At 39.9% G+C, this 22,790-nt stretch overlaps 1 protein-coding gene across 1 annotated transcript; it reads right to left on the bottom strand.

Annotated features, from left to right (window-relative positions):
- Nucleotides 1-767: 767 nt before the first annotated feature.
- UBE2I (ubiquitin conjugating enzyme E2 I) lies at nucleotides 768-16,825 on the bottom strand. The gene is made up of 7 exons (XM_063430411.1): nucleotides 16,664-16,825; nucleotides 8,465-8,541; nucleotides 8,215-8,298; nucleotides 5,104-5,176; nucleotides 4,503-4,612; nucleotides 4,311-4,390; nucleotides 768-1,463 (listed from the first exon to the last, which is right to left on the bottom strand). The coding sequence occupies exons 2-7, from the start codon at nucleotides 8,528-8,530 to the stop codon at nucleotides 1,400-1,402; spliced, it is 477 nt and encodes a 158-aa protein (XP_063286481.1). The 5' UTR covers nucleotides 8,531-8,541; nucleotides 16,664-16,825; the 3' UTR covers nucleotides 768-1,399.
- Nucleotides 16,826-22,790: the final 5,965 nt, after the last annotated feature.

Raw genomic sequence — 22,790 nt, forward strand, 5'->3', positions numbered from 1 at the left:
ACAATGATCCATGGCATAATCAAAGCTCAAGATTAGCTTGCCACTAACCATTGGCAAGTACAAATGTAGCCCTGGCGAGTAGAAACTCATCGCTGGATGGTAGACTATGGCTTGCAGTGGCAAGGCTGCATAATGTAAGCCCTGCCATAAGAATGTAATCTGTCAAAGCAGTGTCTACTCCAAACTCCAGTCTCTTAAAAACCATGTCAGGATCAGTTACATATCAAGACTGTCATTCCGACCAGAACATTGGTTAAACCCCTTTAAGAGGTAAAGTGCAGCACTGTGCCTTGATTTTCACTAGCTGTAGAAAATTAATCATAAAATTAGCTGTGCCATATGCCCTAAAATGGCAAGTGTTTAGTGACATGTTGCATAAATGCTGAATAACGAAAGCCTAAAATCCAATGTTTACCAAAACGAGCCAGCCTGTTCCAAATGACTTTGTTTGCAAATGTGGTACAGTGCTCATATGGACGTTTGAGTTTTAAAACAAAGAAATTATACTTACCAGGTTTTTGGTTTACTGCGGTTTATTTAAAGTCTGCATTTCATGTTACAAAGACAACAGTAGGTTAGCCAAATTAATCAAGAGGTCAGGCTACAGTCTCTTAATTCGATCATGGTGTAGCAATAACAGCAATTTATATTTTAAAATATATAAATAAGAAAACAAAAAAAATAAATTTTCAGTTAACAAGTCAGAACACTTTCCACGTCGTGGTCCTTTTAATGAGAAAGATAATGAGGAAAAAATAAAAAATAAAAAAAAAATTATATAAACAGTTTATTTCATCTAAACAGCAACACAGACAAAAAACGCCATATAAACATAAGGAAGTGATGCAGAAGCAAGATGTGACGGAGTTTAAATCTCGGAGGCTCTAGGTTGTAACACAACCTAGTTAAAGACAGAGAAAAATAAAAATAAAATAAAAAATTTAGGGGAGGGGAGGGGGTGGAATTTATGACATTTTAAATACAGCCAGCTAGAGGCTAGATACAGTTCTAAACAGTTTAAAGCATGCCTGCATCAGATAGCAAAGGAAACTATAGATTACTAGTGAATTTAGAGAAGTATAAAAGTTTATAATTTTACAGCAGTTGAAATACTGACATCAATATTAAAATAAAAGCAAGTTTTACATCATAACAATCAAAATACAAAAAGACTGAAGGAAGAGACCCTGTATGAAAAAACGAGGGGGATATTCAGCAAATTTAGAACTCTATACAAGTGGCAGAAATGGGAAATGGCACACATACGACCCCCTCCCCTAAGTGACTTTAAATTGTATTTAGCATCATTCAATTTTGCAAAAAATTTGTAAACAAGTTCTTGCCAAACCAATCCCTTCCTTTTTTTAAATTTTTTATTTTAAGATTCCACACTTGAAGCTTATGATGGCGCGAACTTCTTAGCTTGTGCTCTGACTCTTTTTTCGTATTCCACTCTGTTTTGGCTGAAAGGAGAAAAAGAAAAAAAATCCACAAGGTTAGTGATCTGGGCATATAGCGCAAAGAAAGTTCTTTAAAAATATATATAGAACGCAAGATCCAATGCGCTTACTCACTCACTAAACACAGGTTTCTCTTAATAAATAAATAAAAATAAAAAAACACCTAAGCTACGCAAAAAAATAATATATATATATATATATATATATATATATATATATATATATATATATATATATATTATTTAAATGGGGGGGGCGGGGGGAGAGAAAGAGAAGAGACGGGGACGGAGGCAACGGACATTAGGATTAGTCTTATAAGAGCAGGTATTAGGTTGCTAGCATAGGGCCTGCCAAAAGTGGTGTACATTGGTGTTGTGAAAGGCTTATGCAATGTAGGATCGGCCACAAATCCCCTCGTGCTGCGTTGAGGCATGGACTTCACAAGACGTCCAAATAGGTCCTGTAGTATTTGGCACGAAGACACTAGCAAATCTTAAGTTCTGCAATGTGCGTCCTTCATGGATTGGATCTGTTCCAGCACATCCCACAGATGCTCAAATCAGATCGGAGGTATTTAAGGTTAAGGCAACACCATGACCTTTTTGGCATGTTCCTCAAACCATTTCTGAATATTTGCAGTGTGCATTATCCTACTGAAATAGGCCACTGCCATCTAAGAACACCATTGCCATGAAGGTGTGTATGACCGGCAACAGTCTCTAGGTAGGTGGTATGTGTCAAAGTAACAGCCACATGAATGCCAGGACCCAAGGGGTTTCCCCCAACAGAACAGTGGCCAGCACATAACACTGCCTCCTCCCTATAGTGTATGCCAGACATCTATTTCCCAGGTAAACGACCAACACACTGCCACCTGTTCTAAAAGAAAACATAATTCAGACATGGGACCCTTCTTCCATTGCTTCATGGTCCAGTCCTGACACTCATGTCTTCGTTCTAGGTGCTTTCCCCGATTGACAGGTGTCAGCATGGGCATTCTGACAACTTTCAATCACAGCCTTTGCTCCATGCATCAATGAACCTTGGGTGCCCATGACCCAGGCTATTTTGCACAACTTTTGGTAGATACTAACACCTGCATACCAGGAAGACTGCTGTTCAGTGAATGAGTAAGTGCACTGGATCTTGTATGAAATGACCCCACCAGCACCCTTGTAGTAGATAGATTAAAGATCTACATAGTGTATCTTTCCATCTACACGCATTCTTATAGACACCATTACAATAGGGAGATTTACATGAAGCTTCAAAATAAGTGGTGGTGGGCAACTATAAAGCTCTTGGGAACACTAGAGCAGAATGTCTTGTCTAGTCATCTCCCGATACTTCCAGATAACCTAAAGTCAGCCACTGAAAAAAATGGCCAAACAAAGACAACCTCACTTTCTAGTGCTGGAGTCATTCATCTGTACCATGCCATGATCCAACCACATGCCTATGGAAATCCTAAATTAGGTTACAGGCACCTGTTAGAGTAATGATATGCTGCAGTTATGGTGCTTTGAAGTAATCTTGTCGCTTTGGTCTCACAAAGGAAAATGTGTGATATTTATGGTAAGTGATGAAGGTTTACTATGCAGTTTGCAGGACACTTTAAGCAAACCTTTGCCTTTAGAGCAAAATCCTATAGTTCTAAGCCAGGGGTGCTCAAAAATGTAGATCCCCAGATGCTGTAGAACTACGACTCCCATGATGCTTTGCATGCCTTTTCGAATGACAAGGCATTATGGAAGCTGTAGTGTGAAGACATCTGGGGAATCTACCTTTTGGGCAACCCTGTTCTAAATAATCATCCCAAATTTGGGTTATTGTTTTTAGGATAAAAATACTTGGCATATCGCGTCTTGCAGAATTACTTAGGAGACATAGTCTTTTTCCAAGAAAATGTGTGGTAAAAAGCAAAAAACTATTTTTCCTGAACACAAGAAAGGCACTTTTCCCTGCCTTGGCTTTATGCACTGCAATATCATAATCAGGGGTGCACATTTCACACACCCACACGCAGGCAAATTGTAAAAGATTCATGATTTTTACACATGCAATTCTGATTATGTGGTTATTTTTTCCAGTATAGGGATTTCGACCAAGGTTGGTCAGTTTGCCTCTCGAACTCTCCATATGCCTCCAACTAGATTGACCTTACACGGTCCGATACCAGACTGGAGACGGGGTCCACTTTAGAGTGGACACACCACACAAACCACCTCCCACCCCCAAGTTTATCAAATCAGCTATATCCAGGACTAGTGAGATCCATCCTACAGCATCCACATATGGGTGCATGTTTTGCAGTTTCCTTTTTTAGTGTGTACACACTGGGACTGTATATAAAGCTTTTCAATATTTCAAGTTTTTTTTTTGTTTTTGTTTTTTTATGTGCAGACAAGTATTGCTGATTGCAGATAGGGTCTTTACCCATATAACATTCATTCAAACTATAATACTGGTTATTGAGGGGGCATATCAATAAGGGACTTTTTTATTTTTGTCTAAGCATATTACCCAAGGTGTTGCATGGTTGAGTCCATATAGGATATAACTTTACGCAATAAACCGGTCTTCTGCCATATGTATATATTTTCCACTGAGCGCAAGATATTAATTTTTTTAATCGATGGAATAAACCGATATTTTACTTTATATCTACAATTGAGTGCAGGATCATATGTATTTATTGAATTTATTTAGGGTATTTAATGTGGGCTACCTTGCACCATCAGGGATAAAAAGAGTGCCTGTGCATATTGAGTTTTCCAAGAAAACCATAGGCATTAAAGATTTTTTTTTTTTTTTTTTTTTTTAAATATAAAAAGAAAAAGCAATACTAACCAGTAGATTGTGTATGCCTCTGCTTGGGCTGGATCTTGTATATTTGGTTCATTTAGTAGTTCTTGTATTCCTAACAAGATCTAAAATAAAAAAAAATAAAAAATAAAAATGAAAAGTTGAAAGACGGAGCAAGTTTAAAAAAACACGACCCCAAAACAGCACGTGTTATTTTAGGATCATCTTTACAGTTACCTGCTTGATCGTTATTGCTGGCCTCCAGTCTTTATCTTCTTCTAGGATAGACAGACACACTGTGCCTGAAGGATAGACGTTTGGATGAAATAAAGGTGGCTCAAATTTACCTATATTACATTAAAGAGATAGGTTAGCAATTTACTTTGAAGTAATTTTTATTATTTAAACAATCTGCACATGAATTTAACCTCCCTCTCCCACATAAAACTTAAATAGAATCGGTCACTTCCACAAGCAACTGATAAATTCTGTATACTGCACGTGGTGTTTTCTCCGGCAGTGCATGGAAGTGAAAAAAAAAAAAAAAAAAAAAAAGTTTCATGAAGGGTGGAGGTTAAGTACTGAACGGCTCACGTCAAGTCATTTACATACTTTACCAGAGGCATTGGCCAGCAAGTATGCAAAGGCCCCAGAATTAAAATTAAAAAAAAAAAAAAACACACACACCACAAAATAGCAACATTTTAATTAGAAGTTTGTACTAAAATTAGCCAATGACCGCTCCTCTTTAAGAGCTTTTCCGGGACATATAAAAACCTAAACTGCAATCTTATATTTGAAGACAAAATTTATAGGTTTTTTTTTTCACACTACTTACATTTTGGGGGCGAGGAGGGATAATCATCCTTAAAAAGCATCCGTAGTTTAAATAGCCCCCCTTCCCATGGGGTCTGTAAATAAAATAATCACACAACTGATACTTTAGTAAGACTTAAATTCCAATCACCACATTATTTTTCCTTTATATCATTAACTAGGCTCTAAGCATGCATACATATTAGGGTGTGTGTAAGTCAGTACTAACCAACATTCTAACATAAAAGGATGTACCAAAATAGAAATCCAAATGGAATACAATTAGCAGACATACAAAGTAATTTCAGAGCCAAATTACTCACAGTTTGGAAAACACCAATCAAAATTACATAGTTACATAGCTGAAAAGAGACTTGCGTCCATCAAGTTCAGCCTTCCTAAACAATGATTGCTAAACTTTGTCAATGGGTTTCATGTGGCCCACAAAGTGTGTTCCATCAGATAGGAACCTCATGGAAGCAATATATAATGGTTCATCCAGCATACAGCCCACCAGTACCAAATAAAAGTCTAACAGCAGGTGTTTAGAGTACTCCAATAATTTCTATTCAAGGTTTTAATTCTTCCACTGATTCAGCCTCTTTCCCCTTTGATGCATGGCAAAGTTTGTGCTAGCCAAAACAAATGCATAGACCGCATTGCTTATGCCACAAAATGTTGCTGCCTTACAAAAAACACAAAAGTCCTAAAAGAGATTTAAACCAAAAAATAAAAAACTACTAAACTTAAAGGGACACTCCAGGCACCCAGACCACTTCTGCCCATTGGAGTGGTCTGGGTGCCAACTCCCACTACCCTTAACCCTGCAAGTGTAATTATTGCAGTTTTTTTATAGACTGCAATAATTACATTGCAGGGTTAACTCCACCTCTAGTGGCTGTCTGCTAGACAGCCACTAGAGGGCACTTCCTGGTTTCTAGCACAGATTATCTGTGCTAGAGCGTCGGTGGACATCCTCACGCTGTGTGAGGACCTCCAGCGTTGCTCAAATCCCCATAGTAAAGCATTGAAATTAGTTTTCAATGCTTTCCCTATGGGGATACCTAATGCGCATGCTTGTATATCTTCCAATGAGGTATATGGAAATAAAGGAAATCAGATATAGTGAAGTTTGTTATAATACAAAATCACATTTATTGGTTGCACTTACACATAAGATATAAAGTAGCGTGTCTCCATATAATCATGGAACTCCTGAGTGATGGTATTGGGCATCCACAGTGGGAATCCAGGAGCAATAATATAGAGGCAGCCAAAAACCAAATAGACAATAAAATACAAATAAAAAACATAGGGCGGAAATCGCCTGAAAAACTGGCATATATAAAGAAAAAAAAATATATATGCCAGTTGTTCAGGCGATTTCCGCCCTATGTTTTCTGTCCTTTCCAGGCCACGGTCCTTTATGTTTACGCATGTGCGTCTGTCGCGCGCATGCGTTTTACAACCCGGAACTATTGTAAAATATCTCGGACATTCCCACGCTGTTTATGCGCTCCACGAATGAAACGCACGCTACACATCAAGTGTTCCGGATCAATTGAGATTAGCTACAGTATATATACCCGCAAGGATGAACACAGATATCCCTGAATAAGTCCAGCACCTTATCGGACGAAATGCGTTGGATTCATTTCCTGTGTATTTTATTTCAAGTTTTATTGTCTATTCGGTTTTTGGCTGCCTCTATATTATTGCTCCTGGATTCCCACTGTGGATGCCCAATACCATCACTCAGGAGTTCCATGATTATATGGAGACACGCTACTTTTATATCTTCTATGTGTAAGTGCAACCAATAAATGTGATTTTGTATTATAACAAACTTCACTATATCTGATTTCCTTTATTTCCATATACCTCATTGGAAGATATACAAGCTCACATTCATCATATTACCCCTGAGAGGGTGACAAGCCTGATTTCACATTTGTTTGTGAGTGTACCTATGTTTACAATTTATACTATTTTTTTATACTATGTTAGCTGTCTGATATTTTTATACAGACTATACCTACGGATATTTCGCCTGAATTCAGGTTGTTTCATTTTATATTTATTTAACGTATTCTGGGTGTTTTCCACTCTTTTGTTTAGTTGTATAAACCGAGGTCAAACCTAGGTGGCTGATAAAAAGGTTTAGAGAGAAATCCATTTTATGTTACAAAGGAAGACTCCCTCAGTGTAAAGTGTGCCGGCTACCCAGGTAGCCAACAGTCACTGTGTGTACGGCAAGAGGGCAGGAAGATTAAAGGAGTCCTATAGGGTCAGGAACACAAACCTATATTCCTGACACTAGTGTCAAAACCACCTTCTACTCTCTCTGGCCCCCCAAATATAGTAGAATCTTACTTGTATTTAAGTCTTCAGCTCCTGGCTCTGCCCCGGTTTGCCTTTGAACTGCATGTTTGCTGACATCAGAAGTGGTAGTCTGAGCCAATCACAGTGCTTCCCAATAGAATTGGCCGAGACTGTCAAGCAGGCAGATCCAGCACAAGTCAAACACAGCCCTAGCCAATCAGCATCTACTCCTGAAGATGATTTGAATCAATGCATCTCTATGAGGAAAGTTCAGTGTCTGTGCAGCACTGCCATTCAGTGTCTCCACCCTCTGCGTGCAATGTGCAGCACATCTACTAGCCATCTGAGGAGAGGCCAGGAAAGTTATTACTAGGCTGTAATGTAAACACCGCATTTTCTCGGAAAAGACAGTGTTTACAGCAAAAAAGCTTGAAGGGAATGATTCTACTCACCAGAACAAATACAATAAGCTGTAGTTGCTCTGGTGACAATAGAGTCCCTTTAACCAAGTCCCCATACTATATGGATGAGATAGGTAGACCCTCAATGTTTCACTTGGTCAGCCTTCAGAACACCTGCCATAAATTTTCATACAAAAGATGCAGATATGTCTGGTTAGTCTTCGGTTATCTTTACATAAAATATGTGTTTGCCACTGTTTTTTTTTTTTTTTGGTACTCCCTCTCAATTTTCTACCCTCTTATGCAACAATAACTCGAGGTGGGTATGACCGATTATGTAGCAACCAGATGCATCAGTAAATCTGTCTGGATTACACACAATAGCACATCATAAAAATTTTCAAGCTTACCCCTTTCTTGCCTGGAATAGCACATTCCCAGTTCATCAGGTTCATCGTACCATCTGGATTTTTTGTTGGAACTGCCACAAAACCCTTAAGTTGAGGAGATAGATGATAAAAAATACATTGGTATAGCAAAAGCTGGGTGTCAAAAGTTACTATTAACAAGACTTGGCATTTGTATATACATTTATTCATTGGCTAGTGAGAATTTAGCACTAGAGTATAGTGCGAATTTTGAGTGAATGTCTGTACTTACAAAAGGATGGTCCTTTCTCCAGGCTTTCCTCTCTTGTGCGAGTCTGCTTAGGGCAATGCCAGACATATTTCAGATTCCTATTGTGTAAAAATATAAATTAAAAGTTAATCTATAGTATATACAGAACACTATAAAAATAAATAAAAGCCACAAGTCACACTACACACCAAGTTATTTCACAAGTTGTTGGCGCCATCTAGTGAAAACACTCAAAAACGTTTTACTGGGTGAATGTCAGAAATGGCTTAACACACAGTATGCTAAAAATTGCATCTAGAGCAGGCATCTCAGACGTTGGCCACCCAGATGTTACTGGACTACAATTCCCATCATCCTCTAGCTGTTTATTGCAGTCAATGTATATTGGGACAAAGTTTAAAACCAGAACGAACAGATATTAGGACAATTACTCCAAAAAGATATATGATGGAAATAAAGACAAAAAAAAAAAAAAAGAAGGTTGTATTAACCACCCACAATTTTCCAGTCAGACAGTCTCTTATGGCTTGATCAGCTCTGTTCCAATTAGATGCTTCTCGGACAAGCATTAAGGACCTATGATGTACGCATGGCAAACAGAGCTCTGTCAATTAATTCTTCATAGAGAAGCATTTAACAGTTTTAAGAGTCACCATTCCATGTGGAATGACCTTAGACAAAGACCTTTCTAGGAGAGGTGCTAAAAATTAAACTATATTTAATGCGCATTTTTTTACTTGATCACCACCACTGGGGAATTAGTAAACCTAAATATTGTCTAATGTATTAGGAATATTACATATCTGGAGACATTACATATAGCCATGTACACAAACAGGCATATGCAAGGAAATCCCTGCCAGAGATCAAGGGACACATTCTGCTCTTTCAAAACAGCAACCATAAACATCCAACAACATACATTTGTTGTTGGAATGTCATGAAATAGCATATTTCACCACTGCTCTTTTGCAAAGTTAATAGTTATGCCAGGGCAAGAGACAAATCACAGAGCCTGAAAGGCTTGGTTGATTTAAAGGGACACTGTAGTCACCCACACCACTTCAGCTCAATGAAGTGGTCTGGGTGCCAGGTCCCTCGGGTTTTAACCCTTCAGATGTTAACATAGCAGTTTCATAGAAACTGCTATGGTTTACATTAGGGGTTAAGCCAACCTCTAGTGGCTGTTTTCCAGACACTATAGTGATCCTTTAACCTCTGATAACATGTATTTCCAGTTGTCAGGTGGGGAAACCAACTACAAAAGTGCAGGAAATAGTCTCACTCATGGCCTACCCTCCCACAGAGCTGTTCATAGTACTAGGTGATAAACTACTGTAAAATAAAACAAGTGTATAATCCAGACAGGCAAAATGCAGGAACTGGATTTCACCCAGGAAAAGGAAAGCTGTAACAACTACAGAAAGCACTGGATCCACCAACCTCCTCCAAACGTATACCCATCCCTCTTCCTACGCAGATTGGTGAAAAGTGCCTTTTAGAAAGGGTCTCTAATCACCAGAACAACTACAGCTTAATGTAGTTCTGGTGCCTATAGGTTGTCCCTGCAAGATTTTCAATGTAAACGCTGCCTTTTCAGAGGTGTTCCTGCCTAGTAACACCTCTAGAGGCACTTCCTGGGTCAGTGCTGCGTGAACTTTCCCCATAGAGATGCATGAATTCAATAGCTTCCCAGTGCTTTCCTCTAAGAAAGTATTGGATTGTCTGAGATAGTCAATTTGATGATCTCAGCCACAATAGAGAGACCGGTGCAGGGCCGGAGAAAATAAATAAAAAATATTATATAGATAGAGATAGATAGATATATAAAAAAAAAAATTTTTTTTTTTTTTTTTTTTTTTTTACACACACACACACCCCACTAGAGTCAGGAATATGTTTAAAACGAGTCAAGCGAGGATATTTCCAGTGATTTGAGCAATGTGGATTGGGCTCCCAGAGTTGAAACTAGATAAACGTTGCAGTTTGTGGTTTGCTGTGCAGATTGAAATTGGAATTGTACCGGCCCGGTGAGGGCAAAGTGTATTTATACACTTTGCTATCCGTGTGCCTGTCACCAGCATACACCATATTGTGCTGTGTATGGTAACCATTATATATTCTACTCATAGTCCCCACCTAATTTGGGTGGCATTTCCAGAGATAATTTTCTGTTTTAATTTGTATTTAAAAATACTTAAGATTGGCAGCACGTCCCTTTCTTCCACCTAAGAGTGTGATATGTAATAACAGTGAGTAATATCCATTTTTGGTGCATTATAACTTACACAATGTTGTTTTGTTTAAATCTTGTAAATAAAAGCACATTGTTCACTTGCAAGTTGCATCTAACTGCATCTCCTTGAAGTTTTATTTGCACTTTAGTTATGATTTATTTGCATAACCTGCCAATGTGGTTGGCTTGGGATCGGCTTTACATTATTGCACATGCAGTCAGCCAAAACCAGAGATTCACTCCTGCACAACAAGAATGGAGGCCTCAAGTTGCAGTAGTGGGAGTAGCAGAAAAAGAAAGAAAAAAAGAAGCTGGTAGGGGAGTCTGCCATAACTTTGACAAACGCTTTGGACATTCTGCTGGATGGCTGGGATTAATGGGTAACACTGGTTGCTGTAGTGGTCTGTCAGGGCTTCTAGGGTTGGCTGGGGGATTACCAATACACTGGGGTCTAAACAAAGCACATGTGCCAGTGAAGACCGTTGCCCCTAACTGAACACATAATAGCAGACTTTCTTACGTTTAACACTTAGCACAGTAGGTTTGTAGAGCAGCCCTGTACACAAGTCAATTTTTTTTTCAAAACGGCTCATACAGTTTGCAGAGTAAATCTAGCCAAAAATAACTTCACAAGCACAGGTGATTTAAAAAAAAAAAAAAAAAAACATACAACAATTCGGTTATTAAAGTGTAAATCGAAGTATTATTTTCAATTAATTTTCATTTGTAAACCGAGGTACGTGTGTGTGTGTATATATATATATAAAAAAAATTATATTTTTTAAAATAGGGTCAGATATTATGTAAGCACAAAACTCAACTACACAGAGAAGAATCACATGGTTCATAAATATTTGTCACCCATTTGTCAAGAGTGGTCAAGTAGTTCTCCCTGAGCAGCGACCCTGGTATGCCAGCCATACCAACTGCCATTATTGCCAGGAGGATGATGATGATCTAAACACCAGAACTGCCTTAGGACAAAGTTGTTTTGGCAACTATAGTGTCCCTTTAAAAAGGTTTATCATGTTTACCAATAATACAGCGCTGCCAAATATGTTTCTATATAAAACAGTTTGCATATCTAGACCGATAGAAAGGAAAAAAAAATTAAAAAAAATCTCAATTGATCGGGACTTTAAACTTCCTGAAATTTTATATCCTGCAATCGCTAGTCCCCTGTTTAATCGGCTTCTATCAGGAAGGGTTGGTGTATTGCCACATTTAGAATCCATGTTTGTTTGCACAGACACCTAGCAGCAATAAGGGACACCTGACAGGCTGGCGGTATGAGGCAAACATGGACCTTGTCTAAAGCTGAAAACTAGCTCTGACTTTCATTTAGCAACCCCATCCTGGCCAAATGCTGGAAGTGGTAAAAATTCATTTTTATTTAAAATGCTTTTTCCACCCCCATTAATGAGCAAATGCCAACCTGCATACTATACTATACAGTAGCAATTTACAATTCTTTCGAAAAGTTATTTTAGACAGTGTTGGATTTTCTCTAAACTACTTATGTAACTGGCAGATAGGAAATGGTGGAGGTAACGTCTCCTATTGCCAGTAATGATAGCTGATGAAGACTAGCATAATTTTGTGAAATATGCCTACAGCCCGTAACTGCTCACAATTCTGTTCAACAGTTTTGTATTCTTGCATGCACAAGAGGGACGTCTCCTGAATGAAGGTTCACAGGAGTTGATGTAGCATGTCCAGTTCAATAGGTAGAACTTGCCCCAACTGTTCACCCTTTGACACCCCCCTAAATATGCAAAGAGCCCACAAGTGCTAGTGTAATTTTAAATGGAAACCATCACTCCTTCGAAAGTTACACTATTGAATAAGGAACAAAAAATTAAAAACACACCTCACTTCGCATACAATAAAATAAAAATAATTTAAAAAAATTATACACATGCCGAGGGCTTGACAGACCAGGACAGCAAGTATTTTTAATTTGCAGCAATAACAGTGATGCTAAGCCTGATTACATGGTGAGATAGATATAGATATAGATACACACACACACACACACTAAAGAACATTATGTAAGCATTCACAAATGAAGATGCAATACATTCCCCAAATAACTCCTTAGGACCAGTATGTGGTCTTTTCTCACACCGGACTTTCTCAACTCTACAATGGTAACCATTGGTTCTTCTTCTTCCTAGTCAGCTGCTCACTTTGTAAAGCCAATTATTGTCTATTACATAAAGAGCCATGCAATGTTAGGCAAGGAATTTACATAGCCTTCTTTATTACATACTCTTCATAAAGCACAGGTTCTCTTCCTTGAACCACACCCCCTTCCACTTCAGTTACTAGTGACTTCATCTGCCAGGAGTCACATCATTGTTGCCCTTACCTCATCAGCAAATATAGAAGATGGGGACCTACAGATGACACCACCACGAGACGCAGAGATGGCAAATAGGAAATTGTTAAATCCCACATTTCACCGGTAGGACCATCCAAAAATCATGTAGGAAGGTCAATAAAAATACAACTTCATGTTAGATTTTCCATTTACCAACTTGGTATCTCGCTAAATCCACAGCTTGGAAAGGACATGGAGTAAAATTTCCTCAGATATCAGAAGGGTAAATGGGTAGTATTACAGCTGTAGCAAGATTAAGATATTTAAAGGGAAACTATAGTCACCAGAACAACTACAGCTTATTGAATTTGTTCTGGTGAGTAGAATCATTACCTTCAGGCTTTTTGCTGTAAACACTGTCTTTTCGAAGAAAATGCAGTGTTTATATTACAGCCTAGTAATAACTTTCCTGGCCACTCCTCAGATGGCTGTTAGAGATCCTTCCTGGGTCATGGCTGCCTAAAATGCATCCAAACATTCAGTGTCTCCACCCTCTGCATGCAGACACTGAACTTTCCTTATAGAGATTCATTGATTCCATTCATCTCTCTGAGGAGATGCTGATTGGCCAGGGCTGTGTTTGAATCATGCTGGCACTGCCCCTGATCTGCCTCCTTGTCAGTCTCAGCCAATCCTATAGGGAAGCACTGTGATTGGATCAGGCTACCACTTCTGATGATGTCAGCACACTGCTTGTTTTTCTGAGTAACAGCATGCAGAGTTACAGCTTCAGGCTTTAATACAGTAAAATTGTTTTACTATATTTATGGAGGCATGAGGGGCCCAGACTTTAAAGGACCACTCTAGGCACCCAGACCACTTCAGCTTAATGAAGTGGTCTGGGTGCCAGGTCCTTCTAGGGTTAACCCATTTTCTCAAACATAGCAGTTTCAGAGAAACTGCTATGTTTGTGAATGGGTTAAGCCTTCCCCTATTTCCTCTAGTGGCTGTCTCATTGACAGCTGCTAGAGGCGCGTGCGTGATTCTCACTGTGAAAATCACAGTGAGAGCACACAAGCGTCCATAGGAAAGCATTATGAATGCTTTCCTATGTGACCGGCTGAATGCGCGCGCAATTGCCGCGCGTGCGCATCCAGCCGACGGGGAGGAGAAGAGGAGGATCGGAGGAGGAGAGCTCTCCGCCCACCGCTGGAAAAAGGTAAGTTTTAAACACTTTCCCCTTTCCAGAGCCGGGCGGGAGGGGGTCCCTGAGGGTGGGGGCACCCTCAGGGCACTCTAGTGCCAGGAAAACGAGTATGTTTTCCTGGGCTTAGAGTGGTCCTTTAAGTTTTTCTAGCCTTTGATAGTTTTGTCCATGACACTCCCAAGCATGACCAGTCTACATCCTTTTCTTTCAGTAGCAGGGGCTGTGCAAGCGGTCACAAAAAGGGATGAGCAAGAAATTGGCAGGAACAAAACTTGGTAAAATGCTAAAAGAGATATAGATATAGATATAGATATAAAAAAGGAAGAAGGATTCCACTCACTAACAGCAGTTTACGGAATGGTCTGACACTCCTGCCCTACTACACAGTTGAATAACCAAAACTAGGATGTTCAGAGTACATCCATATGGATGAGTGACATGCACAGGAAAGAGGCTCCATTACAGACAAGTGTAAGCCCAGTGCGGATATACATTCATGATGCTTTTGTTTATGCCTCCTGATTAACTTTATAGGCCTGCAATAAAATAAAAAATTTAATTAACCCCTTAAGGACACATGACATGTGTGACACGTCACGATTCCCTTTTATTCCAGAAGTTTGGTCCTTAAGGGGTTAAAAAACCATCCCCCCCACCGCCCCCTGGGCAGTATCGCCTGGGCAGTAATATCCCCGACTGTGGATATATAGTCCTGGTCTAGTCACATCTTGGGCTAACAGCCAGCAGCAGTTGTGTGATAGGGTCCTTTATACAAGTGCTAAAAATCCTACTTGTTATTAACTAATTAAACTTTGTCTATCAAACTGAAATAAAGGATGTTCAGATGGGTCCGTAGCCAAACATACAATATACGCTACTAAAAATGTCCGTTGCAAAGCTGAATCCACTATTGATAACTGGAGTTGCATTCAATTGTTTGAGCAATTGATTTCAGAAATGTTGAATATACACTAAACAAACTATCCAAGCAAAGATACAAATGTATTTTACGACGTTTTAATGGCATGTACGTCAACATAATTATTGTTGAGAAAATCCAAAACAAAGCAAACTTCTAGTGTTGCACAAAAAATAAAAAGAAACCAATTGGTAAAGAATTCTGTGTGGTAGCAGTGATTGTAACTTCAAGTGATTAAATGAAAACAATAAATAAATAAAAAAAAAAGTCCATCATGCTGTCCATTAGGAAAAAGATGGACTTGTCTTCTCAAACCTAGAACCACGTTCTTAAGTATAAAAAAAAAAAAGTTAAAAAATTTGCTATAACATACATCAAGTAAAAGTTAACTTTTGTTTTGCTACCAAGTATTCTGCACAAATACATGTAGCAGGTTTACATCCCTTGATAGGAGTTCTGCTCAGTAGAATAAAGCACTGATCTCATAGTAGTCCATGTGCCTACTACCGGTATGCACATGGGGCTTGTTCTTCTGAGTGTGGAAGCTACAGAGACTTGTAGGGTCCAATGCCACCCTTTCAGAATTTAAAAAATAAAAAATAAAAAAAAGTATGCATCTCATACTAGGAAGTGAAATAAATCTCCAATACCATATATTCTAAATTAGAAAGGCAAATGCTGAAAAATATAAATTCAGACGTTTCAAGCACAGCTATAGTTTAACACAAACAAAAGTTATCACAAACACACTTTTAGAATCCTGGAACCAGGACTGGAGAGGCCTCAAACAATATATATATATATATCAAAGATTTTAGAGGAGATCTGATATAGAAGTGATCCAACATGGGTTCAATCATCTTGTGTTTTCCTCCCTAAATACAGACGTTCCAAGTCAGAGAAGTATAAGAACTCTAGTTAGAGGTGTTATGCCATGGTAAAAGCATGGCCTGATCCCATCCTTCATTAGTACAGGAGATGGTATCTGAATACAAGTAGGGTGAGGGGGTAGGCAGGTCTCTGACAAGAATTCCTTAGTCCAGTGACATGTTAAAAAGTGGCCTAGGCAGGCTGAGAGTTTTGGGAGGGGTACTCCACAGTCTCCCCCCAGTACCCTGCTATGTCTATAAATCTCAGCCATCCATGGTGGCTAGAAGTGGTGATACTGAGTTTATTATAACATCCAGCATGCCAGGGGTTAACCATGCCTGCTTTATGGTGCCAGGATTTACCCCCAGGGAGGGCAGGGGTGCCAGCATTTAACCCACCTTACCCCCACAGGGAGGACATGGTACAAGGAATGCCCCTATAAACAGCCTGCATGCCAGTGAGCAGCGCTGTGTGTGGCTGAGCCTGATGGGAGTTGGAGTGAGTTTAATGGCCGCTCTCTGCCCCTCTATCCCGGGTTACTGTGACCCGGGACACGCTGCGGCCTCTGCATTCCGCAATGAAGGGTGGGGGAGGGGAATGTGTAGGAGGGGTGCGGGGGGCCCCCGGGGGTCACCCCATCTCTCTGGCCCCTGGGAGCCGCTCACCTGTGATCACTTCACCCCCAGAGAATCCGGGCTCGGCACCGGTCACTGCTCTTTGTCTCGGGACAAAGCCCCCTGAAGTTTCCCTCCTGAAGCAGCACTGAACCTGACCCAGACTAAATAGGACCTCATGTCACAAGGACCCCGGGCCAGGGCTGCCCTGGGAGTTGCCTGCCGCCCAGCCTACGTGGGGGGAGGGGAGGACTGGCCGGAATGCCCTCACCCCACTAACACCACACCCTAACCAGCCACCCCAACCGGCCAATTATAAAGCGGGAGGCTGTGTGTAACCCGGGCCAGCACGGGCCCGGCCCGCCTGCCCTCATGGAGCCCATGTTCACACCCGAGTTCCCCTCATAAAATTATCATCACTCTTTATTAGCCATAATATCATCACCATGAGTGGGAATAAACAATCGGGGAGCTTTTCCCAGGTTTGCATTCACTTATTTCCACTCAGGCAGCGCCGCGGGCAGCTATACATTTAAAGGAGCCGCGCTCTAAAAATAAGGGACCGTCTGCAAAGTGTCGGTTTAAAGTGAAGGACTAGGCCGTAGGCGGAGTGTAACACGGGATGCTGAGCGCGCCCGGCCCCATAACTGCCATTGCCGCCCCTATGCTGCCAGGGCAGCCGTCCAGTAAGCGATATCTATCGAAGTGCGGCGTGCGGGGCCGGTGTTATGAGGGGAACGGCTCGGCGGGGCCTAACATGGCTCAGGTCTTTTTCCGCCTGTGTCGGCGAGCTACCGGCGTTGGCTGGCAGAGAAAGCTCGCGTGGTTGGTGGAGGCCAAGAGAAAGGGGCGTGGTCAGCGGATCTCGTCCAATCAGAACGGCCGTCACAGAATAGGAATTTTGCAGGGTGCTGCAGAGCTGGTGACTAGTTGACAGTCCCTTAGTTTGGCTTTTAAAGAAATACTAATGTCATTTGAGCTCTTTTAATAGCTCATAGCCAGGGAGGCATGGGATATTATACAGACTCATGGACAAATGGGACTAGGGATTTCTAATTAAAATATAAAGAAAAAAAATATATATTTTTTTTTATTTATTTTTTTCATTAATATAGATCTATATTAAAAACATTTTTTTAAAAATTATACTCTGAAATATTTATTTTAAAATGTTTTATTAGGACATTTATATTGTGGCTTTTTGGGGGCACCCTGACCATTTTTTTCATTATATATATATCTATATTTAAAAAAAAAAAAAATTAATTATACACTGAAATTTTTATTTTAAAATGTTTTTTTTAGGACATGTTTATTGTGTTTTTTTTTGGGACCCCTTTTAACCATATATTAGAGTTTGAAAAACCTTTTTTTTGGGGAGGGGGGGCATTTAACCCCTTAAGGACACATGACATGTGTGACATGTCATGATTCCATTTTATTCCAGAATTTGGTCCTTAAGGGGTTAAAGGGGCACTGTAAGCACCATAACAACAACAGTTCAGTGTAATAGTTTTGTGGCCAGTAGTCCCTGGGTGTCAACCCCAGGATCTTAAGCATGACGCTTAAATACTATTGGCTACGTAACCACTACACTGAGCTCTAAGGGTTACATTGAGTTAATAGCAGAGATTTAAGGGTTTTTATTTTATATTTCGCATCCACCAACTAGATACTGTGTCATAGGTCCAATATGAGGACACAGGGTGTACGCAGTCAGGACAATAACGGGGTTATTTACTAAACTCCCAAATTTTCACAATTTAAATCTGGAAACAAATCTCCAACTCAGACAGATTTTTCCTAAAAATTCAGAATTTAGGTTTCAAGGAGAAATTTCACTTTTCTGGAAATTACATGAATACAATATTAAACGTCATCTATACTTTTAGCTAATCTTTTTTTTATGTGATGCTCAGTTCTTTTAAATTTAATATTTAAGATTCAGCACATGAAATTAATTTTAAGCCAGTTCAGACAAGGCACAACCAGGGCACCAATTGCAATTAATTTCTCCAATTCTATGCATACTTTCTCTTTATGCTAACTGCCACTTATAAAGGACAGAGCTTATAACAATAATTGACAGGGAGCTAAGGTTGAAGCACCTTTCTGGGTGCGTACACCCCAAATCATATAACACACCGCCCAAAAACTTGGACCTGCCCTGATTAATGACTCCCAGTTCTGGGAATTATGTGGATATGAGAAGAGATTTATATTCAGTATAGGGAAAAGGAACAGTAAATTCTCTACCTTGCCACGCTAAGACAATAACCACTCTGTGATTAGTTAATTATAAGGAACAAAGACAATTCAATGAGTTTGAGAGATGGATCGATTGAAATGATTAAAAAGTTAATATATATATATATAGAAACGTTTTTGGTTATTATGTATTTTTAAGTATAACATTTGACATATTAGTGACTGTTAATATTTTTTATAGAACCTATTATTGATAGGCTACTTCGCCATTCTACCACAGTATGGTCATTGGCTGTGTTTTTCCACACATGCAATAATCTATTCGTTATTGCATGTGTCGCAAATTCATAAAAAATGGGCAAACTGAAAGCATCGCTAACTTGGAGTTTTTCTGAGTCCAGCAAATGTGGTCTAAAATTTGAAATTTACTTTGAATTCACAGCAATTCACAGTCTCCAGGGTTTATTCACTAAGCTCTTAATTTCAGCAAGTTGAAATCAGAATGGCGTAATTCAGACTAAAGTTGTCAAGCAGGGATTATAGCCGACTTAGAGAATTTCTTTCGCCAGTCAGCTCTTTTAGCCTAAATGTTACCGTTCACTTTGAATTTAGTTCATTAAACCCTCTATGTTTTCAGGGTTGGGTATTTTGCTATAAAATTTGAAATTCACAATGAATTCACTTCGGCAATTTAACCCCTTAAGGACACATGACATGTCATGATTCCCTTTTATTCCAGAAGTTTGGTCCTTAAGGGGTTAAATCTTAGTGAATATCCTTGAAAGTACTGGATAATTGTTTAATTTCCTACTCTTTTCAGGCTGAGGAATCCATTTAGGGTGGGGCGAAGGGGAGTATGAGCAGGCGAGGAAGAAGTTATTGTCAGCCTTCAGTAAGAGTTATTTGCAACCAGCTGCTTGATTACACCTGTGATAGGAAGCTGGTGGCTCATGTGATATAAAGCACAGCCCACTGAGGAGTATGAGGTGTTCAAATACCCCAAAAAGGTGCTCAAGGCCAGCAGACCAAGGTGTGCAGAATTAATGTTTTAGGATATGTAAGTAATAGAGCTGTAGACTTTGGTTCCATAACTGGTGTAATACTGCCATGGGATTGATTACCTGACTGGTAAGCTGTGTTTGGCTATATGATATTTGCTGTGTGCAAGTGTTAATATGGTTGCAAAGCACTAAATATGTGTGTTGTGAAAAATAAAATAAAATGAAATGTAAATCCATCATTATTTTTTATTTCTTGCTGCAGCTGGGGTATGGTTTTTTTATATATATATATGTCTGTCCTTTTGGCATGTGGCATATAGCTATGAGGATTGAAACAATTGGGGTACTATGTATGAAAATTAATTTTAAACTGGTGAAAGTGGGACAATCTCTCCATGGGAATGGTGAAATCAGCAGACATTGGTGACTTCTTCCAGGGTTGTGGTGTGGGTTTTTTTTTTTTTTTTTTAATTTCCACTTAATTTGAAATGTTTGCCTTGTATAAACTGGATTGTGTATTTTATTTTTGTTAAATGATGTAAAGTCAAGAGAAGTGCAAGTTCAATTTAAAGGGACACTATAGGCACCCAGACCATTTCAGCTCATTCAAGTGTGCTGGCCCTATGGCACTTAGAGCTGCAATGTAAACGTAGCAGTAACTGACACAGCAATGTTTTACATTGCAGCACTAAGTCTGCCTCCAGTGTTTACCAGACAGCCACTGAAGGTGCTTTCTGCCTGTTAAGGGACTTTGTCTGGTAAATGACGCTGGACATCCTTGCGGTCTGCATGAGAACATCCAGCATCAGTTTATGAACCCTAGTCACACCTTCCCTATAGGAAAGCAGTTCTTTAATTATTTTCTATGGGGAGGACTAAAGCTTTGTATTCCTGGCTCTATAGTATCCCTTTAATTTATACTAGCTAATCCTGGATACATTCCTTTCACTTGCTGTACATGCAAAATGTTGCTATTTATTATGTAGATTTAGTGTGCTACAATCAGGAAATGTTAAAGTTACTTATTTTTTTTCTTTCTCAATACAGATTGTCTCCCAGAATCACTTGTATCTGTGGCGTATAGAGGTTTACGGCAACTCCTAATTAGAGCATTTAGCTTAGGTCCTTTTATTAAACAAACGGGTGTAAGGAAAGTGAAGTATGTAAAGTAGCCACCTCTTGTGGCTGTCAGGCTGAGGCAAAAGGTAATCAATGCTTTTAGTCTAAAGTTGCATAGCTTTACTACCATAATGGGACACTTGAACTACCAAACTAACTTAAGCTTAAAGGGACACTATAGTCACCAAAACAACTTTAGCTTAATGAAGCAGTTTTTGTGTATAGAACATGCCCCTGCAGCCTCACTGCTCAATCCTCTGCCATTTAGGAGTTCAATCCCTTTGTTTATGAACCCTAGTCACACCTCCCTGCATGTGACTTGCACAGCCTTCCATAAACACTTCCTGTAAAGAGAGCCCTATTTAGGCTTTCTTTATTGCAAGTTCTGTTTAATTAAGATTTTCTTATCCCCTGCTATGTTAATAGCTTGCTAGACCCTGCAAGAGCCTCCTGTATGTGATTAAAGTTCAATTTAGAGATTGAGATACAATTATTTAAGGTAAATTACATCTGAGAGTGAAACTTTTTTTTATGCAGGCTGTGTCAATCATAGCCAGGGGAGGTGTGGCACGGGCTGCATAAACAGAAACAAAGTGATTTAACTCCTAAATGGCAGTGAAACTTCAGAGGCTAAATTTTTCGCAATATAGGTGTTAAATCCCTTTGTTCATGCAGCTTAATCTCACCTCCTTGAAGCTACACTTTGTGTACAGGGGTCAATTGTTTAAACTTTATTGCACAGTGTATTTAAAGAGACACTAGTCACCTGAACCACTACTGCTTAATGTAGCGGTTCTGGTGTCCATAGCCTGTCACTGCAGCCTTAACACAGTAAACCCTACCTTTTCAGAGAAAATGCAGGGTTTGCCTTTAATGGTATAACTATCCAGCAATGCAGCCACTCAGACAGCCTATAGAGGCGCTGCACGGTAAGATGCTGATTGGTGCAGAGTCTTGCTGTGCATTCATAATAGCCTTTCAATGCTTTCCTGTGGCAAAGCACTGAATTGGCTGAGATCATTAAGATTATCTTAGCTGGGGATGCGATACCAGGAGAGGCCAGCTGCGGCAATACCAGCAAGGGGGGGAAAAAGGTAAGTAAACTCACATTTACCATGTAATTGGTGCTGGAGACCAATAGTTAAACACTATAGTTTAAGGAACACGTGTCTGTTTCTTTTAACTTATAATTTCTTATCTTCTGCTCTGTTAATTGCTTGCTGAGCCGGAGCCGGAGCCTTCTGTATGTCATTAAAGTTTAATTTACAGAACAGGAGAACTTCTCAAGTAAACACTAGGGCTGGGGCTGCATAACTGAAAACCAGTGCTTTAACGCTGTAAGGGCAGCATAGCATGCCTTAACTATCGGGTCCTCCCTCCGGCTAGAATACTTGCCATAGCTGCTGATCATGACTGGGGGACTTGCTTAAGAGCCCACCATTTCTGCGTCATGTGATCGCAGTGACACTCTGGGATAAGGGTGAGAGCAGGCTGCACTGTTTAGGGGGAGAGACCCTAGAGCAAGGGTAGGTAACCTTTGGCACCCCAGATGTTGTGGACTAGATCCTCAATAATCCTTACACCCATGATGCTGGCAAAGCATCATGGGAGGTGTAGTCCAAAACATCTGGAGTGCTGAAGGTTGCCTATGCCTGCCCTAGGGGCTGGCCAGACCGACAGACTGCCCCCTCATGCAGACAATACACGTAGTGCTGCTGAAGCATCTCTGCGTGGTTCTAGTGCCCAATCCCCTTCCTGCCTTTTTAAATCTGCTGACAGACTTAAAAATGCGGGACCGTTCATGGGACACACTACTGCTGGGACAGTACCCCAAAATGTGGGAATGTCCC

The sequence above is a fragment of the Pelobates fuscus genome, chromosome 8 (assembly GCF_036172605.1).
Source record: "Pelobates fuscus isolate aPelFus1 chromosome 8, aPelFus1.pri, whole genome shotgun sequence".
Taxonomy (NCBI): Eukaryota; Metazoa; Chordata; class Amphibia; order Anura; family Pelobatidae; genus Pelobates; species Pelobates fuscus.